The 1,117-nt window shown below is 56.2% G+C and overlaps 1 protein-coding gene across 1 annotated transcript in view; it reads right to left on the reverse strand.

The window, feature by feature from the left end:
* Positions 1-161: 161 nt before the first annotated feature.
* The window catches only part of EMH_0044850 (uncharacterized protein), a gene marked incomplete at both ends in the record, with an annotated part of 1,969 nt that continues 1,013 nt past the window's right edge, over positions 162-1,117 (reverse strand). The window contains 2 exons of the mRNA XM_013496009.1: positions 162-413; positions 701-938. Of these exons, the coding sequence (XP_013351463.1) occupies positions 162-413; positions 701-938 (490 nt within the window). The remainder of the gene's footprint in view (positions 414-700; positions 939-1,117) is intronic.

A 1,117-nucleotide genomic window follows, 5' to 3' on the forward strand; every position in this document is an offset into this window, starting at 1 on the left:
GAAGCAGCAGGAGAAATACCAAGCGAAAACATATAAACGGCAGAGGGGAGGACTACGGTGGGGCTAGCGAGTGGGATCTTGCATTGGCTGTTGCTGTTGCTGCTGTTGCTGCTGCTGCTGCTGCACTGCTGCTGCTGCTGCTTCTGCTGTCTCTACTGTTGCTATTCTTGCTGCTTCTGCTGCTTCTGCATCTGCTTCTGCTTCTGTTGGTTCTGCTGCAGCTGCTGTTGCTGCTGCTGCTGCTGCTGCTGCAGTTGGTGCCGCAGCTGCTGCTGTTGTTGCTGCTGCTGCTGCAGTTGCTGCTGCAGTTGCTGCTGCTGCTGCTTACTGTATACACCGTAGTTGGGGGGGCCGCAGCTGACGTGTTTTATTGTCTTTGCTTTTGCTGCTTCCTCAGCAGGCACAGCCCAACCCTAAAACAAACAAAACCCTAAACCCTAAACCCTAAACCCTAAACCCTAAACCCTCAAAAAAAAAAAAAAAACCATACACCTCACCACCTGCTGCACAAACAAATACAGCTGCCTATACACCTCAGCTAGCTGCCTATACACCCCAACCAGATACCCCTCAGCCCACAGCCCCATAAAAGGGGTAACGAGGGAAACTACACAGCAGCAGGGGCCCCTCAAGGGGGCCCCCAAGGGGGGCCCCCAAGGGGGGCCCCCAAGAGGGGCCCCCAGGAGATGTGTGTATTTACCTTTTCGAATTCTGCAGCATCAAAGGTGAGCAGCAGGGGAGCAGCAGGACGGCAGCAGCAAGGTGTTGTACCGCTGCTGCTGCTGCTGCTGCTGTTGCTGCTGTTGCTGCTGCTGCTGCTGCTGCTGCTGCTGTTGCTGCTGCTGCTGCTGCTGATGCGGCGGCGATCGGTGACGGCGAGGCAGTGCTCTGCTAACCCGTAGGCAGCAACGAGAGCCTCAGGCTGCAGACCAGAACCACTGAAGGCCTGCAGCAGCAGCAGCAGCAGCAGCAGCAGCAGCAGCAACAGCAGCAGCAAGAGAAGAAGCAGCAGATGAAACAGAGGCAGCAGCAGCAACAGCAGCAGCAGCAGCAGCAGATGCTCCACAAGCAGAGATAACAACAGTTTGCGTGTTCTTGCTGCTGTAGCAGCAGCAGC

Source organism: Eimeria mitis, genomic scaffold (genome assembly GCF_000499745.2).
Source record: "Eimeria mitis Houghton genomic scaffold, Emh_scaff1867, whole genome shotgun sequence".
NCBI classification, from domain to species: domain Eukaryota; phylum Apicomplexa; class Conoidasida; order Eucoccidiorida; family Eimeriidae; genus Eimeria; species Eimeria mitis.